This window comes from Gopherus flavomarginatus, chromosome 1, assembly GCF_025201925.1.
Source record: "Gopherus flavomarginatus isolate rGopFla2 chromosome 1, rGopFla2.mat.asm, whole genome shotgun sequence".
Classification (NCBI taxonomy): domain Eukaryota; kingdom Metazoa; phylum Chordata; order Testudines; family Testudinidae; genus Gopherus; species Gopherus flavomarginatus.
Genome location: NC_066617.1, coordinates 104,512,132 through 104,535,712, shown reverse-complemented (window position 1 = coordinate 104,535,712; position 23,581 = coordinate 104,512,132). Strand labels below are relative to the sequence as shown.

The 23,581-nt window shown below is 41.9% G+C and overlaps 1 protein-coding gene across 3 annotated transcripts in view; it reads left to right on the top strand.

Moving 5' to 3' along the window:
• RFX4 (regulatory factor X4) overlaps positions 1–23,581 on the top strand; it is a 139,494-nt gene that overhangs the window by 74,588 nt on the left and 41,325 nt on the right. For all 3 annotated transcript variants that reach the window (XM_050926421.1, XM_050926413.1, XM_050926431.1), the window contains exons 10-13: positions 1,141–1,199; positions 4,230–4,374; positions 15,624–15,718; positions 17,439–17,556. In XM_050926421.1, the coding sequence (XP_050782378.1) occupies positions 1,141–1,199; positions 4,230–4,374; positions 15,624–15,718; positions 17,439–17,556 (417 nt within the window). The remainder of the gene's footprint in view (positions 1–1,140; positions 1,200–4,229; positions 4,375–15,623; positions 15,719–17,438; positions 17,557–23,581) is intronic.

Sequence of the window (23,581 nt, the reverse complement as noted above, 5' to 3'; positions counted from 1 at the left end):
ACAATTTGAATACAGCTTGAGGCCCTCACTCCAAAGAAGTGCCAGAGTTAAATATGAAGGGGATCAAATTACCCTGTCACCACAGGAAAGGGCACTATGCCTTTTCAGACATGCTTTGTAGATGCCTGCAGTGCGCATCACCTATTGATAAAGCCTGCTTTATTTCACAGCTCTCCATTCTTTGCTTTTCATGAGCAGTAAATTCCACATCAGAAGTTTTTTTTAAAAAAATCTAATTTAGGGAAGGATTAACTACTGATCAGCATGGAAAATTAGGAGTATGTTTTGCAGAAAGTACTCAGGACATAAATTAGAATAATCCACTGGATATTTTTGGTCATTTACTTCGTTATTCAAAAATTATGGAAAATGTTTTCCTAAGAATATTTTTGTCAGTTCTTTGTCAATTCAAAACTATTGAGAATCCACAACAGTGAAATCTATTCTGCTCATATAAATATTGGGACAATGAACGTTCAAAAATAAATCTGAAAATATATAATTTAACCACCTCCATGGACAACATAGAAGGAATATGTAAGACCAACAAATCTGACTTCAGATATCTCTATTGATTATTTGCTTTGATCTGCAGATCTTTAGTGATTATAACATGAGAATAAACTTGAGAACACACTAGCATTTACTTGTACTTGATGCCTGGCTATGCTGCAAATGATTACTTATTACTGGGCATAGTATTTATCCTTGTTTGTGCAGTCCCATTGAAGCCAATGGAAGTATTGATGACAGAAGGCTGTATGGCTGTGAGTGTTTGCAGGATTGGGATCATACATTTTAGATGCTGTATGCAGAATAAATATTGACAGCCTAGGTTACAAGTATGGATATCTTAATAAGATGCTCAAATCCCTTTTGGGACACTCAAACCATCATTTACAGATATAAATAATCCTTATACATCCTTGTAACTACTGATTTGAGCATCCAAATGTGAGATTTGGATGTCCTATTCAAAAGTCCATCTTTGAAAACTGGGCAATTAATATGAACAATAAATAAGTCACAAATGTGTGTTTTAACAGAAAGGAAATTGATGCTAGTTTTAACAAGATACTTTTAAAATCCAGTTTCTTTATTTGGCATATTACTTAAATGTGTAATTCTCCTTTCCTGCAGTATCCAGAAGGTTTTCACAAATTCTCCGGCGGCAGACCTCATTAAATCATCTCTGCCAGGTAGGTATTTCAATGGTTATCCATTCCTGATAAGTTTATTCTATGCTGCTTTTGCTGATCATAGAATCATAGAATATCAGGGTTGGAAGGGACCTCAGGAGGTCATCTAGTCCAGCCCTTGTGATTTAGGGTTGTGTGGGGAAGGTGCCAGTTTTTTCCATTTCAAAGGTGGTAATCCTATTTAGAGGGGACTTGAGAATATGGTCTGAATTCAGTCTATAGGGTTAAGGCCAGAAGCAGCAGTCTGCAGGTTGGATATTGCACAAAGAGAAACTCTCTTGGCGGTAACAATGGAACATGAGGCTTTAGTACAGGGGTGGGCAAACTACAGTCCGCGGGCCGCATCCAGCTCATCAGACATTTTAATCCAGCCCTTGAGTTCCCACCGGGGAGCAGGGACTGGGGCTTGCCTCACAGTGGCACTCCAGCTGGGGAGCAAGATTAGGGGCTTGCCCCACTCCATGCAGCTCCAAAAGCATCGGCATGTCCCCCGCCAGCTCCTAAGCATAGGGGCAACTGGGGGCTTCGCACATGACCCCCGCCGCTCCCATTGACCAGGAACCGTGGCCAGTGGGAGCTGCAGGGGCAGTGCCTGCAGACAGGGAAGTGCACAGAGCCCCCTGGCCCTGCCTCCATGTAGGAGTCAGAGGGGGGACATGCCACTGCTTGAGGTAAGCGCCACCCAGAGCCTGCACCCCAACCTCCTCCTGTGCCCTAACCCACTGCCCCAGCTTAGATCCCCCTCCAGCCCTCCAAACCCCTCAATCTCAGCCCGGAGCACCCTCCTGCACTTCAAAGCCCTCATCCCCAGCCCCACCCCAGAGCCTGCACCCCCCGATGGAGCCCTCCCCCCATGCACACCCCAACCCCTTGCCCCAGCCTGGTGCCCCTTCCTGAACCATGAACTCCTCATTTCTGGCCCCACCTCAGAGTCCACACCCCCAGCTGGAGTCTTCCTGCACTCCAACCCCAATTGTGTGAGCATTCATGTCCCGCCATACAATTTCCATGCCCAGATGTCGCCCTCAGGCCAAAAAGTTTGCCCACCCCTGCTTTAGTAGTTTTGTTTCTAATATTTATTTATTATGATCTTCTATAGATAAGCTACAAAACCATCCAAAAATCAGTTAAATGATTTTTTAGATAGTGGGGCTGATCCTGCATTCCTTACGCATCCAAAACTCCCAGTGACTTCTATGTAACAAATTGAGGATCTGATCCTAGAAAAGGTTTCAGATCCAGTTCAACCCACTGAAACCAATGGGAAACTTTCCATAGATTTTTCAGTTGGGTTTGGATCAGGCCTTTGATGAGGGAAGCAATTTGTCCATGTTCTAGACAGAAAACACCATATCTAGTTGTGACATTAAACCTCAAGTTGAAACAAAATACAGGGAAGATATTCATATACTGTGGTTACACAGTTCAGTTTAAAACCAAGTGCTCTCAAATCCTGAGCACTTTACTCATTTTTTTTAATCCAGTCTTTATGCTGGCAGAACTGGGGAGTTTTACCTAGATAAAAACCGATTAAGCCTGTTGTGCAGGCTTACCACTTTGCAAAAGATGCTCTCATAGACACACATGATGGATTGTTTCTTTCATAAAATTAACCTGAAAACTAGTAGCAGCATATACAAATAGAACTATTTCAACAGGTTTATTTTGTCTTTCTTTTTTTCCTTTAACATAGGACCCACTCTTTTAGTTATCTTTGTTTATCATTTTGTGAGGATGGCTTGACTATATTTTTCTGTATCTTTGGGGTTTTTTACAATGGATTATTTTCTTCTGGGATTTTGAAATGATTTATTTATCAAGACTTGTTTGTCATGCCAGACAGTACTTCAGCAGAGATCATTTAATAAATAAAATTACCATTATCATTTATTAATTTTCTTATAGCTGTGACTATAAGCTTCATAGCATCCCATTGTTTTACTGATATAGTATATTCCACCTGTATGGTGGATTTTTGTCTGTGAACTTATTTTTCACTGACTCAGTTAGGCCACGGGAACTGTGCAAAATTCACAGGGCCAGATTTTCTGATGGTATAAGTAGCATCTCCCTTGACTCCAGTGGAGTTTCACCCATTGACACCAGCTGAGGGTTTGTCCCACACTGCAGTTTGAGGGACTACATTTGAAAACTGTATCTAATGTCCCAGATTAAGCCCTACAGCAGAAATACCCCCTGAGGGAAGGCGATCTCAGTGAGAATGCTTTGTGGAGTTCCTCCTCCTTTAATTCATTTGTGGGGGAAGGTTTGCCATCCTGCTGCATGAGTTGTGGGGTCTACCCACAAACCTGGTAGATCCCCAAGAACCTGCGTAGATCCAGGGGAATCTATAGAAGACCAGAGCCATTCACACAGCTCTGCCCCCTCAATAGCTTCCTAAACCAGGGACTCTTCAGGCTGCCATGGTCCCCAAGGGAGATTCTCTGGAAAAGATAATACAGCCCAAGTCTGGGTTGTCTTCACTGATTAATTTACACAGGACTGACGTGTGACCCCAATCCAGCATCACCCATGTTTGTCTCAGCCTACTCCTTCCCTTTGTGCAGGGAGGCCTCTTCATGGTCCAGAGGATGGGCAGGTGGTGGTGTGTGGGCAAGTGAGCCTCCTTTTCATGTGTCGGGGGGAAGATGCATACTCAGAGTGTTTCCTCCCTATATAGATCGATGGGGAGGATCTGGGCCAATGTGTTTTTGTTCTTGGACTGACGTGGACCAAACACTGCAGCCCAAACCTTGTAGAATTAATGGTCTAGGGAGAGAGCAGTTTGATTAGAAACACCTGGCGAGATTTGTACTTTGTGGAAACCAAGTACATGCTGAGTAGAGTTGGTAAGAATGGCTTCAGAGTTCTGTCCAGTTACCGTGGCTGGTAACTTCCAGAAAGGATTAAGAGGTGTGTGGGGTTTGAGAATCAACTTAGTGGGGCTCGCTAAGGGAGCGTAAAAGGGGATGAAGTCTATTTTTAACCTAATAAACCATGAACTAATGAGTAGATCGGATTGGATTATAGGCATCAAGAACAGTGATCCACAGTGCAGACATTACCTTTCAAATGCTGGAGGACTGGAGGAATGTGGATCTGAACAGCATTACCAAACAAACTCTCTATACAATGGAGGATTCACGTGAGGAGCACAGAAAGCTCATCATACAATGTAAGAATAAAACCCTCAAATGTGGTATGGGGAACCCTGAACCGTGTTTCCCGTTGAATACAAAACACCACAGTAACAATAAGGTTCAGTTTTATAATAATTGCTTTACAGTCAATCAGTTTAATAATTGAGATATTGTAGCAATCCACATCATTATTGGCTACTGCTCGCTTGCTGCTCAGATAAATACTGAAACATGTATCAAAAAGAAAGGTGAGCCAAAACCAAGATATTCCCCTTTGAGACATGGGTATGGACAATATTCTGTTAAAGAAATTACTTCTAGTCTTCCTAATGACTGATGCCGATCTAGGGCCCAATCCAAAGCTTATTGAAGTCAATGGAAGTCTGCCCATTGCCTTTAAGGGGCTATGAATCAAGCCCCTAATCATTTTATCTGATAGAGTAGAATGATGGTTGTTTACCCAGTTATACTGTTATGGGATAACTGCCTTTTGAATGGCTTTGACAGCAGGACCATTTTTGTTTGAGTCACTTCCAGAGGCTTATATATTTTTTAAAAAGCACTGGTTTCACAAAGCACTTTTATCAGCAAGTTAGTCTCTGATTGGCTGAAGTTTTATTGTGAACTTTTAGAAGTAAATATGTATCCCACATCCAGAAATCTGATTGGCTGACATAGACACTGCTTGGTTTATTGAATGGTATAGGTCAAAGAATGACTTGTAGAAACCCTGAAAAAGTTGTGCTTTCTTAAAGGGGCAAGTTGGTTAGGGGGAAAGCTCATTCATTCCATGTGTAAAGTAGTGACACAAGTTGCTCACAGAATGTGCATGTGATAGCCATTTCTAACCCTTAGAACTCTGACAACAAATGTATGTGCATCCCTGGGTGTGCTACACTGAGATATTAAAGATGAGTATTCTTGTCTTTAGTAGCAGTCTCAACCTCTACCTCCAGCTGGAGTCCTCCTTTTTTCTTTCCTGAAGATGACATCTACCTCCCATCCCTCACTGACCCCCAAAAGATTTATCCCCAAGCAGGAAGAAGGCCTCACATCCCCTGACCACCTTCTGCTGGCTCCATTTCCCAGTAGAGAACTGTTCTGGGATTCTTGCCAGTTCCTCCCAGCTCCTGAGTTTACCTCCTGATATGACCCTCAATGGTGAGCCAGGAGTAGACAGCAATGAGAGGTTGAGAGTAGTGAGAATTGAGGACAGGAAGGAGGTGAAAAATCAGCAGTTCAGGACATGCTGAAGCCTAAAATCCAGACTCATTCTGGCTCCCAGCAGCCAGAAGATCTCTTCTTCTTTAACCATCCTCAGCATACACCCCAAACTCTTAGAAATTATCTAGTTCCCAAAGGATTAATACTTAATATCAGTAATGTTTCTGGCCCAGATTCAGGAGCGCATCCCCATTTAGGAAGGATCCTTAAGCAAGTGCTAAACTTTCAGTGCATATTTAAATCCTATGAAAGTTAAGCAAGTCCTGAAGAACTTCCCTGAAGAGTGGATGGAATTCAGCACATAAGTGCTTTCCAGAAGGGGCCACTCTTAGCAGGTAGCAGTTTGCAACAGAAAGGGAGAGGAGAAAGTTGTGAAAGAAGGAGAGAGAGGAGAAAGACCAGAAGCAGTAACCCAACCCAGTGTACATGTTGAGGATTACATTGAGACAAGGGTATATATGTGACACTGACCTCAAGAGCTTTCTTCCAACTTTGGATATAGTTTCTACCTAGATGAAGATCATTTAAAGATGCGTAACCAAGGATATGTCTACAAGGAGCTAGTTCCAAAGGTGAACCTTCTTTCTGGGGTGGTATTTTCAGCTCCCTCGCAGCAAATTCGGTACTGCTGTTGCAAGTCAGTATTCCCCCTTCTACTGGAAGGTTTACAGCAGGCTGGAAATTCAGCTGAATTCCTTTGAATCCTACAGTAGTATCGCCTCCTCTCTTCCTTCAGTGCACTCTTACTGCAGTTGATAGATTTTCCCTCTGAATCACCAAGAACTCTAGGATAACTCTCTCCATGTCCCGCTATCTTATGAGTATTGCAGTAGTACCTAGCAGCCATAGTCTGAATCAGAGACCATTGTGCTAAGCACTGTGCGCGCACAGATTGAAAAGATGTTCCTGGCCCCCTGAGGCTTGCCTCTCCGTCAGTGCTCAGTCTCATTCCACATCCTGGTTGAAAACATAGGTAAGGAGAAGAGACAAAGACAAACTTTTCTGTACCTCTAAAAGGAGCTGGTGTAGGTTGGCTTCAAGTGTTGGATGAAGATTCAGGCTGGTTCTTATTTCACCCAGTCCACTTTACTTATTTCACACACACACACACACACACACACACACACACACACACACACACACACACACACACACACACACACACACACACACACACACATATGCATGAAAGTGTCACATTTTTGCTGGGTTCTTCCTCACATAGTGAAATTGGGCCCTCACTTTATGATTATGGCATTGAGATTTCTTAATACACATGTCCAATGTAGGTTTCCAGTGCTCCTTTACATCCTGCTGGTGCTGGGAAATCACAACGCTCAGTCTCCAGAGGTTACAATTTTCAGCTACAATAACTGGAAAAATATCTTCCAGATTGGCAGATTTCCACTGAACATGATAGTCATTTGTTACTAGAAAGTGGCTTTTCTCGTTTTTAACGATAGGGCTACTTCTAGCATGATTTTTCCCCAGTGCTCCATTCCTTCAGGCCCCTGCAGATGTGTCTGCAACACCTGCTTTGGTCCAGATGATAACTTTGTAATCAGCCCTGAGTAAGGGACAGTGCATAACGGCACTTTCCCAGCAGCTAACCAGACTACAAACTGGGACTCGGAAGATCACATTTCTACTTGTGCTCCCCTCCTCTCTCTGCAGAGGATGTAGCTGAAGCAGCTTACTCCCCACTCTATGCCCAGCCAGGTACTGGATTAAGGAGGCAGTGCAAGGGTTCCTCCTATGATCTTCTCCCTCCACCTTCTCCCCACTGGCTTGCTTGCAGTGGGAAGTATTGGACAAATAGAGTTCTCCCCTCTGCGTCCATGGTCCTAATACGAGCAGATTGGAGTGGGAAGAGAAGGGGAGTCTGTGATAACCTTAGTCCCAGATTTGGACCTTAGCGTCCAAAATATGGGGGTTAGCATGAAAACCTCCAAGCTTAGTTACCAGCTTGGACCTGGTACCTGCTGCCACCACCCAAAAAATTAGAGTGTTTTGGGGCACTCTGGTCCCTCTGAAAAACCTTCCCTGGGGACCCCAAGACCCAAATCCCTTGAGTCTCACAACAAAGGGAAATAATCCTTTTTTCCCTTCCCCCCTCCAGGTGCTCCTGGAGAGATACACAGACACAAGCTCTGTGAAACTACACAGAGAGACTCCCCCTCTCTGTTCCCAATCCTGGAAACAAAAAGTACTTTCCTATTCCCCCAGAGGGAATGCAAAATCAGGCTAGCAATCCAACACACAGATCTTCCCTTGATTTCTTCCTCCCACCAATTCCCTGGTGAGTACAGACTCAATTTCCCTGAAGTAAAGAAAAACTCCAACAGGTCTTAAAAGAAAGCTTTATATAAAAAGAAAGAAAAATACAAATGGGCTCTCTGTATTAAGATGATACAATACAGGGTCGATTGCTTAAAAGAATATTGAATAAACAGCCTTATTCAAAAAGAATACAAATCAAAGCACTCCAGCACTTATATTCATGCAAATACCAAAGAAAAGAAACCATATAACTTACTATCTGATCTCTTTGTCCTTACACTTAGAAACAGAAGACTAGAAAGTAGAAACTACTTCTCCAAAGCTCAGAGAAAGCAGGCAGGCAGACAAAAGACTCAGACACACAATTCCCTCCACCCAAAGTTGAAAAAATCCGGTTTCCTGATTGGTCCTCTGGTCAGGTGCTTCAGGTGAAAGAGACATTAACCCTTAGCTATCTGTTTATGACACGCCCCCCAAATTGCAGACAGTGGGGAAGCTCACTGGCGGCGATTTCCTTCTAGAACTTGAAAATAAACAGATTAATACAACACATGCACCTTTACATATACCACTAAGTATATAACTAACAGACTTGTACATTTTAAGAACACTTTTTAACTACTGAATTCTGGGAAACTCTCACGGGAGAGAGCATCAGCAACTTTGTTAGAAGCTCCTGTGATGTGTTGAATTTCAAAATCAAAATCTTGGAGAGCTAAACTCCAACGAAGAAGTTTCTTGTTGTTCCCCTTGGCAGTGTGAAGCCACTTTAGTGCAGCATGGTCAGTTTGTAGTTGGAACCGCCGTCCCCAAACATATGGGCGTAGCTTTTCCAGGGCGTACACAATGGCATAGCATTCCTTTTCACTGACTGACCAGTGACTTTCCCTCTCAGACAGTTTCTTGCTGAGAAACACGACAGGATGGAAGTTGTGATCTGTGGCTTCCTGCATGAGCACCGCTCCTATACCACGCTCCGATGCATCTGTGGTTACTAGGAATGGCTTGTCAAAATCCGGGGCCCTGAGCACAGGGTTAGACATGAGCGTTGCCTTAAGTTGGGTAAAGGCCTTTTGACACTCATCAGTCCACTTAACGGCATTTGGCTGGGTCTTTTTGGTCAGGTCAGTCAAGGGGGCAGCGATTTGGCTGTAGTGTGGTACAAATTGCCTGTAGTATCCGGCCAAGCCTAAGAAGGATTGGACCTGCTTCTTTGACCGTGGGACAGGCCACTTTTGGATAGCATCCACCTTGGCCTGTAGGGGGTTTATGGTTCCTCGACCCACCTGGTGCCCCAGGTAAGTCACTCTGTTTTGGCCTATTTGACACTTTTTGGCCTTAACAGTTAGTCCTGCCTGCCTGATGCGCTCAAAGACCTTTTCCAGGTGTAGTAGGTGTTCGGGCCAGGAGTCTGAAAAAATGGCCACATCATCGAGGTAGGCAACTGCAAATTCTCCCAGTCCAGCTAGTAGACCATCTACCAGCCTCTGGAAGGTGGCGGGTGCATTTCGAAGGCCAAAAGGAAGGACATTGAATTCATACACCCCCGCATGGGTGACGAATGCTGACCTCTCCTTGGCGGGTTCATCTAGCTGTACTTGCCAGTACCCCTTGGTTAAGTCTATTGTAGAGATGAACTGGGCACGTCCCAACTTTTCCAATAGCTCATCGGTACGTGGCATTGGATAGTTGTCCGGACGAGTTACAGCATTTAGCTTACGGTAGTCCACGCAAAAGCGTATTTCCCCATCTGGTTTGGGTACCAGAACCACTGGAGATGCCCATGCACTGGTAGATGAGCGGATTATACCCATCTGTAGCATGTTCTGGATCTCCCGTTCTATAGCAGCTTGGGCATGAGGAGACACTCGGTAGGGTGGGGTTCTGATTGGGTGAGCATTACCTGTATCAATGGAGTGGTATGCCCGTTCAGTCCGTCCTGGGGTGGCTGAGAACAATGGGGCGAAGCTAGTGCACAGCTCCTTGATTTGTTGCCGCTGCAGACGTTCCAGGGTGGTTGAGAGGTTGACCTCTTCCACGCCACCGTCTTTTTTCCCGTCGTAGTAGACACCGTCAGGCCACTCAGCATCATCTCCCTGGACTGTAAACTGACAAACCTGTAAGTCTCTGGAATAGAAAGGCTTGAGAGAATTAACATGGTACACTTTAGGCTTTAGTGAGGAATTGGGAAATGCTATGAGGTAGTTTACAGCTCCCAGGCGCTCTTGGACCGTGAAGGGCCCTTCCCATGATGCTTCCATCTTATGGGCCTGTTGCGCCTTCAAGACCATAACCTGGTCTCCTACCATGAAGGAACGTTCTCTGGCATGTCTATCATACCAGGCCTTTTGCTCTTCTGAGCATCCTTTAGGTTCTCTCTAGCAAGGGCTAAAGAGTGTCGGAGGGTGCTTTGTAGGTTGCTTACAAAGTCCAGAATGTTAGTTCCTGGAGAAGGCGTAAACCCCTCCCATTGCTGCTTCACCAACTGTAATGGCCCCTTAACCTCGTGACCATACACAAGTTCAAACGGTGAAAACCCTAAACTGGGATGTGGTACAGCCCTGTAGGCAAACAGCAACTGCTGCAACACTAGGTCCCAATTATTGGAGAATTCGTTGATGAATTTTCGTATCATGGCCCCCAAAGTTCCATTGAACCTTTCCACCAGGCCATTGGTTTGATGGTGGTACGGGGTGGCAACCAAGTGATTCACCCCATGAGTTTCCCACAGTTTTTCCATGGTCCCTGCCAGGAAATTAGACCCTGAATCTGTAAGGATGTCAGAGGGCCAACCTACCCTGGCAAAGATGTCTGTTAGGGCCAGGCACACAGTGTTAGCCCTGGTGTTGCCTAGAGCGACTGCTTCTGGCCATCGGGTAGCAAAGTCCACTAAAGTCAGTACGTACTGCTTTCCTCTGGGCGTCTTTTTTGGGAAAGGGCCCAGAATATCCACAGCTACTCGCTGAAATGGGACCTCAATTATGGGGAGTGGCTGGAGAGGGGCCTTGACCTGGTCTTGAGGCTTTCCCACTCTTTGGCATACCTCACAAGACCAGACATACTTGGCAACATCCTTGCCCATCCCCTCCCAATGGAAGGACTTCCCCAACCGGTCCTTGGTTCTGTTCACCCCAGCATGGCCACTGGGATGATCATGGGCTAAGCTTAAGAGCTTCCCCCGGTACTTAGTTGGAACCACCAACTGTTTTTTGCGGCTGCCATTCTTCCCGGTGTCCACCAGAAAGAATTTCCTTGTATAAAAGTCCTTGGTCTATAACAAACCGGGATCGATTAGAAGAGCTGAGAGGCGGTGGGGTGCTCCGTGCCGCCGCCCAAGCTTTCTGAAGGCTGTCATCTGCTTCCTGCTCAGTCTGGAACTGTTCCCTTGAGGCTGGGGTCACCAGTTCTTCCTCAGACTGTGGACTTGGGCTTGGTCCCTCTGGAAGCGATGTAGGTGATGGGGTTGTTTCCGTTGCTGGTGAACCGCTCTCCGCTGGTGCACCTGAGGGTATTTCAGGCTCTGGCTGAGCCTTTTGGGTATGGCTGTCTTTTGCTTCTGCCAGTTCTGGCTCACTGGCGCCCACTGGCGTTGAGTTTGAAGATGTGGTTGCACTTGCTGGTGCTGGTTGCTGTTCCAGTTCCGGGCCTGGGACTGGAGATGCTGTGGCTGTTTCAGTGGTAGGCATGGAATCCGGGTCCACTACCTCTGTCTGGGTCTCTGGTAACACAGACGGGGCCTCTGTGGACGGCTCAGGAACAAGAATGGGTCTGGAAGCTTGCCTGGTTTGGCTACGTGTAACCATTCCCACTCTCTTGGCCCGCCTCACCTGGTTGGCCAAGTCTTCCACCAGTAGCATGGGGATAGGATAATTGTCATAGACTGCAAAAGTCCACATTCCTGACCAGCCTTTGTACTGGACAGGCAGTTGAGCTGTAGGCAAATCTACAGCTTGTGACATGAAGGGGTAAATTGTAACTTTGGCCTTTGGGTTGATGAATTTGGGGTCAACGAAGGATTGGTGGATAGCTGACACTTGTGCCCCCGTGTCTCTCCACGCAGTAACCTTCTTTCCGCCCACTCTCAAATTTTCCCTTCGCTCCAAGGGTATTTGAGAGGCATCCGGGCCTGGGGATCTTTGGTGTGATGGTGGTGTAATGAATTGCACTCGCATGGTGTTCTTGGGACACTTGGCCTTGATATGTCCCAGTTCATTACACTTAAAGCATCTTCCATCTGATGGGTCACTGGGCCGAGGTGAGTTACTGGAGACTGGTGAGGTTGAAGGGTAGGGTATCTGTGGCTTTACTTGGGTGGTATGTGGGGTCTTTGGCTGTCCTCGGTTGTAGGGTTTATGGTCTGTGTGCCCCCTGGGGTAATCGTTCCCCTTGACAGTAGCTTTCTTGCTTTCTGCCAGTTCCATCCATTTGGCTCCAATCTCCCCCGCCTCAGCGATATCTTTGGGATTTCCATCTTGTATGTACCGTGTGATGTCTTCAGGAACACCATCCAAGAACTGCTCCATTTGTATGAGGAGGTTTAGTTCTTCCAAGGTTTGAATGTTGTTTCCTGTTATCCAGGCCTCATAGTTTTTTGCAATGTAGTAGGCGTGTTTGGGAAATGACTCCTCTGGTTTCCACTTTTGGGTTCTGAAACGCCGACGGGCATGATCTGGGGTTATCCCCATCCTGTATCTGGCCTTGGTTTGAAAAAGTTTATAGTCATTCATTTGCTGCTTAGGCATTTCAGCTGCCACCTCTGCTAAAGGTCCACTGAGCTGTGACCTCAATTCTACCATGTACTGGTCTTCGGGAATGCTGTACCCAAGACAGGCTCTTTCAAAATTTTCCAAGAAGGCCTCGGTGTCATCACCTGCCTTGTAGGTGGGAAATTTCCTGTGCTGTGGAGCAATATTTGGCGCCGGGTTGTTAGGGTTGGCTGGCACATGCAGCCCAGCTTTTGCCAACTCCAGTTCATGTTTTCTCTGTTTTTCCTTCTCTTCATTCTCTTTTTGTTGCTTTTCCATTTCTCGGCGGTGGGCCAACTCTTCTTCTGCTTGTTTCCTTCGGTAGGCCACCTCTTCTTCTTCTAGTTTTCTTTTGTGTGCTGCCTCTTGGGCTGCCTGTTCTCTTTGGAAGGCTGCCAGTTTCATGCTTTCTTCCTTTTCTTTCATCTCCATCTCTCGCCTGTGTTCAGCTTCTTTGATTTGTTCTTCGGCCTCAATTTTTGCCTTAGAAGTCATGGTTCCTGTTTTCTTGTGTTGGGGTGCCCTCCGGTGTTTATCTTCTGAACTGCAGGTTCTCTGTTGCCTCCTGAAGTCTGCCTAGCAACAGTGCCTTTAGCTAATCTTCAATGTTAAGTAAACCTGAAAAACCACTTTATTTGCATGCATATAGTGCTGGACTTGCCTCCTAATGGGAGGGCTATTGCATGACAAAAGACCCTTAAGAGTCTGGTAATGGCTTCTTGCTTAACATGCAAGCCACAAACTGCCAGAGAGAGCAGAAAAAAAAATTCTCTCTGGTTCCCTTTTAAAACCAACTGTGTCTCTCTGCTAAAAAGCCCTTAGCAGAGAAGAGAAAAATATAATATTCCTACTGGCTTCTGGATTCTGTCTATATCCCACCTGCTGCCACTCATGTGATAACCTTAGTCCCAGATTTGGACCTTAGCGTCCAAAATATGGGGGTTAGCATGAAAACCTCCAAGCTTAGTTACCAGCTTGGACCTGGTACCTGCTGCCACCACCCAAAAAATTAGAGTGTTTTGGGGCACTCTGGTCCCTCTGAAAAACCTTCCCTGGGGACCCCAAGACCCAAATCCCTTGAGTCTCACAACAAAGGGAAATAATCCTTTTTCCCTTCCCCCCTCCAGGTGCTCCTGGAGAGATACACAGACACAAGCTCTGTGAAACTACACAGAGAGACTCCCCCTCTCTGTTCCCAATCCTGGAAACAAAAAGTACTTTCCTATTCCCCCAGAGGGAATGCAAAATCAGGCTAGCAATCCAACACACAGATCTTCCCTTGATTTCTTCCTCCCACCAATTCCCTGGTGAGTACAGACTCAATTTCCCTGAAGTAAAGAAAAACTCCAACAGGTCTTAAAAGAAAGCTTTATATAAAAAGAAAGAAAAATACAAATGGGCTCTCTGTATTAAGATGATACAATACAGGGTCGATTGCTTAAAAGAATATTGAATAAACAGCCTTATTCAAAAAGAATACAAATCAAAGCACTCCAGCACTTATATTCATGCAAATACCAAAGAAAAGAAACCATATAACTTACTATCTGATCTCTTTGTCCTTACACTTAGAAACAGAAGACTAGAAAGTAGAAACTACTTCTCCAAAGCTCAGAGAAAGCAGGCAGGCAGACAAAAGACTCAGACACACAATTCCCTCCACCCAAAGTTGAAAAAATCCGGTTTCCTGATTGGTCCTCTGGTCAGGTGCTTCAGGTGAAAGAGACATTAACCCTTAGCTATCTGTTTATGACAGAGTCTTGCTCCCTATTGTTCCCCTGAGTGGCTGAATAACAGCTGTGACAATCCACCCCTGTGTAATTAAGTCTAAATGGAATCAATGCGCAGTCATTTGTAAGACAAGGAAACTCTTAAATGCGTTCCTACTGGATCTGTGGCTTCAGCTCACAACAATACTTCCCAATCTGCAGAGCCCAATCCAGGGTGCTATTACAAAGAATGGCCATGCTGCTCAAGTGGGGAGCATCCTTGTATTTTGCATTTTTTCTCCATGCCTCCTGCACTCTTCCCTAGCTGCCAACTTTTGCGCTTTGCCTTTTCTCCCTGCCCCTAGCATCCACTCCAGTGATGGGAAATTCCTCTCTCCTGCTGTTTATAATGAAGTGTAAATGGACATGCACAGCGCGTTTAAATCACCCTGTGACACAGCAGGTATAAAAGCATCTTTTCTTTTGATTTAGGGGACCATTTTTTGTAGCTAAATTGCAGAGCAATTCCTTGAGATGCTCAGACACATGAGTCCTTGTCTTCCAATAGCTTCTTCTCCTAAATAAATTGGAGATTTTCCTATTTAATTGACACAGGTGAATGGGCCATCTGAGTTTACTCTCTATATTTTTGAAAAATATATTTGGAGAAGGATCACCTGTCTGTTGAAACTCCTTTAAGTATAGTCAGCATGGCATTTGTGTGTTGGTAGTAATTCACTTTATAAAAGTACAAGATTTATGGGAAATACTTTTTTTTTTGCTTGTTTAATGTTACAAATAAATGACAGTTGCCATTGAAACCCGTTTTCACAACTAAAGCATTATTCACTGGAGATTTGCTGATGAGAGGCCTATCGACAATATTCATCCATTGGGTGTTTAAAAGATTCTCTATGCATTTCTAAATCAATTTCATGCATGGCCTTTTTTCCTCATGAGGGTCAAAGCCTAGCTTACTGCTCTGCACTGTGAACACCATAAATGTGTTTTACTTCCGGGCATAGACAGCTGAAGCTTAAATCAAAAGATGAATTTCAAGTGATGGGCCAAGATCCTGCTCCCACTTAAATCCTTTAAAAACTCCTACTGATTTCAATAGGTGCAGGATAGAGACCAAGCACAGTAATGGTTTCAACCTCATTGATGTCTTAAGGTGTACATATATACATTTATAGTTAAATGACCTGATGTAATGAGCAGAGCAAATTGGCGATGTATTATTGACTGTTTTGTGACAGTTGTTTTCTCTATAGTTTTAAAATGGAATTAAAGTCTTGATTTGGAGTATTTTTCTTTGTTTGTTAGTGTATCAGGAATTTGATCATCTTTTGGAGGAGCAGTCACCCATTGAGTCCTACATTGAGTGGCTGGATTCCATGGTGGACAGATGCGTTGTGAAGGTTGGTAAATAGGAGTTAGGACCCGAGTCAGTTTATGTGCAGTATAACCAAGTGCAATATTTGTTTTCACAAAGCAGTAGGTATTTAGTAAACACAGACTCAAGATGCAAAATCTGGAACGAAATTCCAGACTCAGATGTCGGAGAGTGTTCAGATTCAAGGCTTTCACTCATTCCATTCTAAAAATAGGAGCCATTTGCAAAATTTGGAGTGGGATCAGCGTTCAGATTTTCAACACCCCCAACGTTCAAGGGTGTATGGATCTGAGGTGTTGGTTCAAACTACTCTCTAGTGTATAATGAACAATGTAGCATTGCAGGTGGAGATCATAAATTAATATGCCCTTTAGAGCATTTAATGAAGATAATATTTAGTCCAGCTGATTCAATTTAGCAAATAAAGGTTAACAACTGGTTATACTTCAGCTCGGGATTAAGCTGTTTGATTTTTAGGAGTTGCCTAGAAATGCCAGTAATTGAATTCTGACCTAAATTTTAGTATTATTTGAGTGGACACTTACTGACTGAACACATGAGCACTCTCAGCCAATCAGACATCAATACAATTTTATGCAGTGTATATAACTGTACAATTTGCCATATACTTTTAGCTTCTGTCTGTGAATGATAATACATTTTATATTAGCATGTTCTGTTGGAAAATTGCAACTCTACTTCCAGAGTTCACTATTAGACCTGAGTAAATAACTTAAGAACACTTCATTAAACAATATTACCTCTTTTTCTGTTTGCAGAATGTCCACAACTCCCACCCACCCCAAATTTCCCAAATGTATCAATTGTTTGAAATTATTTAATTTAAAAAAATGTCTCTAGTCTATAGATTGCTATGTGAAATCACTATGAGTGGTTATGATGGATCATATTGGACCCGGTATTTTTTCTGTTTGCTGACTAGATGAAAATTAACAGGCTATTTCACCTTGAATAAGTCCCTTGAAATATGTGTTAACTACTTATGCTAAACAGTCTGTTTGAACTTGTATTTAGCTGTGACACTCTAAGTTTTCCAGACCCAAAGAAGAGCTCTGTGTAAGATCAAAAATTTGTCTGTCTCACCAGCAGAAGATATTACCTCAGCTACCTTGTCTCTCTAATATCCTGGGACCAACATGACTACAGTAACACTCATAGAAAATGAGCTTTTGAGAGTGTAAACTTACAATATACTTTTTGAGAAATATAATTGTTAGTAAAACATGAACATCTGAGTGTTCACAGAAAGAAAATGCAAAGAGAATGTGAACACGCCAAGAGCCAATTAGTTTAAAAATTCAGATTAATACGTTGTTTTTGCAATATATTCCCAGCAGCATTTATTATACATTTTCTTCCTGAACTAGAGAATCTCCAACAAAGGGAATCAAATTAAGATGAAGACCTGGATGTTGTTAGGCAGTCTGATAAATCTCTTCATCATTTATAATCCAAATGTTACCCTCCACAAGCATGAGCATTTAATGTTTATGGGGTTATAATTTTATTGTAGGCTTCTTCCTGCAATCTCATGTGTATATAATTATCACTACTGGGTGGCTTCATGTGTATCTGTTTTAATTTTTATCCTAATTTTCTTACAACAGGATGTAATTTTAGTGAAGAAAATGAATGGACACGTGCAGTGTTGGGCTAGGCCAGACAATGGAAATGAAAATGAATGTTTATTATCTGTGTGAAATATATAATATATTTTCTTGTAGGTAGCTGCCAAGAGACAAGGCTCTTTGAAGAAAGTGGCTCAACAGTTCCTCTTGATGTGGTCCTGCTTTGGCACACGAGTGATTCGGGACATGACTTTGCACAGTGCACCCAGCTTTGGTACTTTGATTTTAATTGTACTGATGGGTTAGCAGAGTAAAAAATGATAGATCAAGAGCTGTCACTCACTTCTGAGTGACGATCCTCTTTTTTTCACACGTTCATAACCTTTAAAAAAATCTCTTTGGGGGTTGAAATTGTCAACACATTTTCTGCCACCAGGTCATTTTTTCTGATACTTTTGAACAAATTCCCTTCAGTTGTTTTTGACATCTGTAAGAGCAGAAGAATATAAACTTATGCCATTTAAAAAAAAAAAGATTGTCCTGTTTCTTTTCATACAGAATTCAAAAACAATTGTGCTTTGAAACCTGGTGTGTAAACAGTCCCTACTGAGGAGTATGTGTATGTACAAATTGAATTAGTCAACAATAGGAATGATTGAAAATGGGCTATTGTGCTTTTGTGTTTTCATAAGTGCACACTTGTCAATGTATGTTATTAGCAGACTAATAATAATGAGGATTGTGAGAGAGCAGCACTGAGCCACTAGAATGTTTTCTTCCAGCAGTGCTTTCTTATGTTTTATTCTCTTAGGGGATGCTTAGATACAGGGGTGCTGGGCACCCCCAGAAGAATGTAGACCTATAGATAGAAAGCTTCCGAGCTTTGTTCATGTACCAGTAAGCTGAGGGGAGCAGATATTGGAGGCTGGCAGAACACTATGAAGTCCCACATGGGGCACTGGGAAGCTGACCATGATGACTCAGTATTACTAACCCCAAGCAATCAAAGATTGTGTGTCAGGCCACCCAAAATCATGGGACTGGCTTAAAAAATGCATTTTGGGTGCTTTTATTTATCTTCTGGCTTATGAATCTTTAGGGTGCATGTGGGTCACATTTTTAAGTTTTACTGCATGACCATAAAGGCTAGAAACTTACTTGTTTTTAATGCAAGCTGAGATTCTCACATATTCACAAGCCTCCAGGAGCTGAGGCTTTAAGAAAAACAGCAAATACCGCACGGCTCTTGATAAAATCTCAAGAGCTGACCTCACTGTCTTCTGAGAACCTTCAGGAGCATTTTGATCTGTGGTTGGTCTTCATGCCTCTCCCGTTGTCAGTTTCTTCTAAGCACAGCTTTTAAGCAAGCACAAGAGTGAATCGCCACTCCTAGCAGGCAGTGGGACAGTGAAAATCCTTAAAAGGCCTCTATGCACAGCTTTTGTATTCACTGGATTGTGCTGAAGTACCAGTGCCCTGACCACATTTGATATCTATCCCCTCTCATATTCGCTCTCCCCCTTATTCACCAAAACTCTTTTCACTGTGGAAATAGAGGTTGCTCGCATTGCTGAGCATTGCATACTTCTCTGCACAATGCCGAAACCTCTTGGAACAGGTATTGAACAAACACTGAGTTCTGAGCATTTTGGCTCTCTGTAGCACTCAGCTGCAGGAGCAGCCTTTATATGCACTGTGTAAATGGAATGTTGAGGTCACACCATTAAAATAATGAAATGTCAAAAATGCAAGTGAAGGTTCCAAAAATTGCGCATGCTCTATCAAGTTGTACATCAGCAGTTTTAAATTCCTATTTAGGCTAAATGTGTAGCCTAACAGAATATTGGCTTTTGTAAAATGTATAAAATAAAATATGCAGGATGTGTAGTCACACACGTATACCCCTCCCTACACAAAATATATCTATTTAGATAATGGTGTATTAGGAAAGAGGATAGCAGCAGGCACATGCGATGTGCTTTCCATGGCATTTGGAGAATTACTCTATACAATTCTAGTAAGACAGGTCTTAAGTGCATACACCATCTTAAAAGTATGTTTAAAATAAATTGTTGTCTCTTAAAAGTATTGGTAATTTAGTTACATTAGTAGTCACCAGCTACATCTGTTAAAAGTGTCTGCTTTCAAAGTATTATAGCACATGTCAAATCAGTATAAACTGGTTTTCTGAAAATAATGCATTTTTAAAGGTTATAAATAATATAGTATAGAATTTTTTAATGTCTTGGGTTTGATAATGCTGCTTGCCACACTACTGAACAGGACTATCATTTATGTCTTCATTATGACACTCTAAACTTCCTAAGGTTTTCTTATAATAAGCCCATGTAAGCTCTTTCTTTCTACCAACACGCTCTCTCTGTGAATAAGGGCTTTTATTTGTTTTTAACAGAACCCTTGAATTTCTCCCACTCTGGGTTCAAAAGTGCAGGTCTATTGAAGGCAGTGGGAGTTAGGATGAGCAAGGACTTCAGATCCTCAAAAAGGATGAGTATTGAAACCACATCCAGACCCCAGTATAACAAAACTTGGAACGTCTCTGCTCCTACGTCTCGAAAAGTGTCTGACATATTATACACCAGCATCAACCAAATTATAATCTCAAGAATGAATGCTATAACATTCTAATTACAAAGCCATTGTAAAGCACGTTTGGAACATGCTCAGCTATAATTCAATACAAAAGTCTAATTGTCCTCTGAATGTAAATATATCAGAATCATACCTGAGAAACTTGTTGTGGGTTTAATTTAACACTGTTTTTCCTCTCTTTTTACAGTATCATGCATTTTTAATGAGTACTATACAATAGAGAGAGGCAAAGATGACTGATATATTTTAGATATTGTCTTCCATATAAATTTGTTATCTTAGATGAAAACTTGTGTATTTTGGCTACATTGGTGACTATATAAACAGGCACTGATTTTATTGATCATTCTAAGCAATAAACAATGCCAGATCTTTACACTTTTGTTTTAAAAAAACAAAAAAACATTATTTGAGAGTGTGTTTGAAACAAAAACATGATAAAAATTACTTGTTTGATGCTCTGCTCATTCTTATATACAGTGCAATATATTTTAGCTTTGTCATCATTTCATGATCGAGAAATTTGACTACAGAATGTTTCACTACATGTCACTGGGCTAATAGAATCTATCCTGAAATGACATACAGATCTGAGTCTGGGCAAAGCTTTTAAGCATGGTGCATGGTATGGGCAGGTCAAAACGATTCCTGGCAGACAAAAGCTCATCTCTCTCCTTTTTCTCTTCCTCTACCCCTCTTCTATCTATGCATATCAAAGGCACAGTTGGTGGCAATGTTTTGGTAATGCATCCTGTGTATAAAGACAACTAATTAGTAAAAAGAGCCTTCCAATCTTCCCCAGATCTATAGATCTCTGTTTTACAATACTTGTACATAATTCTTGGCTTTTGTGAATAGCTGCTGATGTTTACTGTGTATTAGCTGGATAGAATAGCTGTAATAATATCCTCGTTGCATTCGATTTGGTCTTTTTGAAAAGAGTGTCAAAAGCAATTTATTATTCTAGGTACAGTATCTAGGGGGACTTTTTATCTCTAACTAAATGAGTATATATTTTATCAGACATAGATGAATCCTCTTCAGTACCTAGAGCTATATTTGAAGAGCCAGTCATAGGTTCCTGCTAAATACAGTAGCTTGCAAAACATAAAATATAAACAGCTGTGCATGAATAGCTGCTCAGTAAGTCACTGATATGCATATCCTGAAACTGGTTTCATTTTATCTTACATTTAACTTAATTTTAAAATGTAAAATGATTAGATTAATTTGTTATAACACTCCTTTTTTGTAGTGTGTCTTATAAATTCTATCTTAAACATTCTACAGAATTAAAAAATATTGAATGGTAAAAGAAGAGAGAAATTCAGAGACACAGAAGGGAACCAGATAGTTTTTTAAAAGGTGTACTCAGTATTATTAACCCCAAGTGTTCACAAATCAAGAGTTAGGCCCCAAAATATCATGAGATTTTAAAAAATAATAAATCTTGGGTTCTTAGTATTTGTCTTCAAGCATGTGAGCATTTAGCATGTCTACTTTCAAGGTTTTCTCTGGAATCTTAGGGCTCAAAACTTTCTTTTATTTTTTTAATGAAAGATGAGATTTGTCATATAATTACCTGTCTCCAGGAGCAGGGTCTTGAAGTAAGAACACCAAATATCGTGAGACTTGTGATTAAAATTGTGAGACTTGGAAACACTGAATATTAGGCCTGATTTTCCTCTGGTCCAGATCAGTAATGACTCCATTGCAGTCAACAGAGGTACACCAATGTACAACTTGTGTGAGACGAGAACCAGGCTTGTTCTGGGGCATAATGCTCCAGTTCTACGCTGGTGAACCCTAGTGGAGTTACATCAGTATTAAAATGGACTAACACAATGGTCGATCAGGCTCATTGTGTTCATAACACTTCTAAACAGAGTAGGATTCTACTAACATTGTAACTGATGTTAGGCATTTTGAAAATAGCTATCTTATTCCATTTGCAGTTTTTACCAAACTTCCAGTTCAAAAACTTCATAAAACTAAACAGCTACATAGCTTGGCTAAGGCTCTCCACTACCTTGCACCTTATTAGTCATTTTAATTTCTGTAAGATGGCTGTGAAGCATACCGTTTTGATTTGCACAGGTGTAAATGATCACAAAAGTAGAGAATCAAGCCCTTTATATTTGCTAGTGGAAAAAGATTTGCCCATCACTACGCATGTGTTCTATTTATAAAACTGTCTGATGGTTTTGGGTTTTGGTTTTGCTCCAAGGACACAAAGCATCTGTTCTCCCCCCAGTGTGTGTGCATAACTCCCATGAATGACAATGGAAGTTACACATGCGTGCATTGAGAGAATGGAACACAAAGACTAGAGCTGTCGCAACTGAAGAAGAGTGTGTGCACAGTTGCTTTGAAAACCTAATTACGAGATAGCATTGCATTGCATAATGACATGGGGCCTTTCAGACTGTTTCTCCTACACTCCACTTGTACAGTATATATGAGCAAAGAACCACATATTTATGGAGCAGCTGTAGACATGTGTTAAGGTAAAAACAAGCTTCCCAATATAAGCTCAGTTTCAACCTCCTCCTCTAACTTCCTCCAAAGAAACCAATCATCCTTAAATTATGTATGTAGCATCCCATTCCAGGGAAGGATTTTGTCTTAGAAGTTTGGTAAAAAACCAGTAAAGAAATTTGAAAGTTTTGGGCCAGATCCTGGGCTGTGACCAAGGACCTGACTATGGGAGAGAGAGCCTCTCTCTGTCCCCAGCTGCTACCTTTGCAATTAGTGAGCTGACACTTCTTGGTTTTTAAGAAAGGGGTCCATTGGCAGGACATTCTTTTGTGAGGGGCTCTCAGTTTTGGAATTCACCATCCCATTATCCCCACATTTGAAATAGACAAATCTATTGATATTCAGAGCACAATAAGAAAGCCATCTCCTTTCCCAGGTTTGGAGAAGTGATGAGTATGTTGAGGGCTTGTATTTGTGGTTGGGGAATTTGGGGTCTATGGGTGGAGTTGATTTCTGATTTCTTTGCAGCTGGCTATTTTCTCTGGTGTTGGGGTGGCTGGTGGGTTTACTTTTTTCCAGTCTGATTGTGTTCACTCCTGCGAAAGGGACCTAAAGCTTTTGATAGGTAATTTTAAATGTACTGTGCAAGTCCAAATAAATATATCTAAAATTTACTAATTATTAGTGAAAAGCCAATATAAAAAGAGCAAGTTAAATTTCTCACCTGAGTGACTCTTTGCAAAAAAAAAAAAAAAGAAAAAAAGGTGAAATATTCACCCAGCTCTGTTGTATAATATAGATAATACAGCCAGTTGAAAAATATTAACCCCAAATATCAAAGTTTCTGTTTTGCAGTGGTTGATACAGACCCATTCTTCTGTTTTATACAAAACCAGTTTATTGCAACTTCTGTCTAAAGTGTTATCTAGATGTTTATGCACATTTTTTGTTTATCAAAGAATAGGTTTTAGTAAATGAAAAAATTTGAAGATATTTTGATTAAAAAATCAATACAAGTTGTGATTTAAATTTTTACAAAAAATGTATTGGGAAATTTTTTAAATTACAGAAAAGAGGGTCAACATGTCTTTGTGATTTTTTCATTTTTGCAAAAAGATTGGTTTTGGAAGAAAAAGCATTTAGTTTAAAAATACATATATATATATATCATACATTTCTAGTAGATCTCTCCAGACAAAGTCATCTGT